Raw genomic sequence first — 1,671 nt, 5'->3', positions numbered from 1 at the left:
GTAGCTTCACTTGCAGACATTGAACTACTCTAATTAACTTTTACATACCAGGAACTGAAACATTACAAAAGTAACGAAACTTCAACAAATTACAAGTATCATTAAAGCTCATATTATAATCTACAATTTTACAATTGCAAACATAATATCGAAATAATGGATGACTCAGGGTACAAAAAATTTTCTGCCACTAGATGAAGCAGCGATTTATAGCCAAATCCTGATCCAATAATATTTCATACCAGTACGTCTTACGAGAGACTACATAAAGCGACGTTGGAGTACAATTTAGCTGACCCAATTAGGCAATATTAGTCAAAAAAGCAACCATAATCCCTAATCATAATGAAGTTACCATTATGAATGAGCTGCCAGGGCGGCATGAAGTATACCCATAAGCCATTGGCTGTTAGTCGGCTTAATTTTGCATGGTCACGAATGTTCTGTCGCAGCTATTTAGATATTAATTAATTATATTGGAGACTTGTTTTGTTTGAGTTCAACCGACTTGAAGGTGCACGAAATTGATTTAAGTTTCAAATTCCCACCGACAGTCACCAACGCAGCAACTTCATGAATAATTTCCAAATATGACCGTTTTTCCTTCTATTTAATCGTCACTTTGCAATACTCAATCATAAACGCTCTTTATTTTTATCTCTCCCCTTGGCTAATTTTAGTTGTTGATATAAATTTTCTTGTTTCAGTTGCAATGCACAAAGATAAAGATGATCCAGTCGGGCTCCATAGGCAACGGGATCTAACTGCTTTCGACCATACACCTATGGACGGAGAAATGTTTTTGCAAGTAGGTTTAAAAGCATGTCGAGTCATTTAGCCATCCGTTGCTTTCAACTGTAATTGAGTATTGCATATTAGAAAATATATACATATTTTCCTAAAAGACGCTTTTTCCTTCAAGGCTCTCAACGGCTTTCTGATGATTCTCACTTGTGAAGGGGAAGTATTTTTCGCCACCCATAGCATAGAAGGATATCTTGGCTTTCACCAGGTATATAACTCGGAGCAATAATGCTCAAGCTAAGCTATTCGAATTAAGTTGAAACTTTTCCCATGAAGCATGAACTAGTTTTATTAAGAAATAGGGTTTGTTTTAGTCCGATATCGTGCATCAGTCCGTCTATGAACTAGTCCATTCTGAAGACCGGGAAGAACTTCAGAGGCAACTTATGTGGAACTCTTTTCTCCCACCTGAATCTACTAATATGGGCCTCCAAGACGTTCTCAACCCGGAGAATACTCATCTTTTAGAGCGCAGTTTCACTGTACGGTTTCGGTGTTTGTTGGACAACACATCGGGATTTTTAGTAAGACTTCTGTTTCTACCTGATGGAGGTGAATTTTTTACTACACACTTGCGTTTTTAGAGATTAGATATAAGAGGAAGGGTGAAAGTTCTGCATGGCCAAAATCGGAAATCTGAAGAACCGCCTTTAGCACTTTTTGCGATTTGTACGCCATTTGGACCGCCATCATTACTGGAAATCCCCCAAAAAGAAGTGATGTTCAAGAGTAAACATAAGTTGGATTTGGCGTTGGTATCCATGGATCAGAGGTATGAAACTGTAGAAATAAAACGTAATTTTGTATTTAAATTATTTTCATTTTAGGGGAAAATTGTTGCTGGGGTATTCAGACTCGGAGTTAGCG

General features: G+C 37.5%; 1 protein-coding gene across 1 annotated transcript; it reads left to right on the top strand.

Annotated features, from left to right (window-relative positions):
- Positions 1-644: 644 nt before the first annotated feature.
- Positions 645-1,668, top strand: LOC125504754 (aryl hydrocarbon receptor-like; the record flags this gene model as incomplete). The annotated part of the gene is made up of 5 exons (XM_048667166.1): positions 645-808; positions 923-1,012; positions 1,119-1,328; positions 1,389-1,576; positions 1,632-1,668. Coding segments are annotated over exons 1-5 (621 nt in total), but the record flags the coding sequence as incomplete, so codon positions are not given.
- Between the last annotated feature and the right edge of the window lie 3 nt (positions 1,669-1,671).

Source organism: Dendroctonus ponderosae, unplaced genomic scaffold (assembly GCF_020466585.1).
Source record: "Dendroctonus ponderosae isolate FM_Combo_2020 unplaced genomic scaffold, Dpon_F_20191213v2 Dpon_F_20191213_594, whole genome shotgun sequence".
In the NCBI taxonomy this organism is placed as follows: domain Eukaryota; kingdom Metazoa; phylum Arthropoda; class Insecta; order Coleoptera; family Curculionidae; genus Dendroctonus; species Dendroctonus ponderosae.
This window is presented reverse-complemented; position numbering and strand designations above follow the sequence as displayed.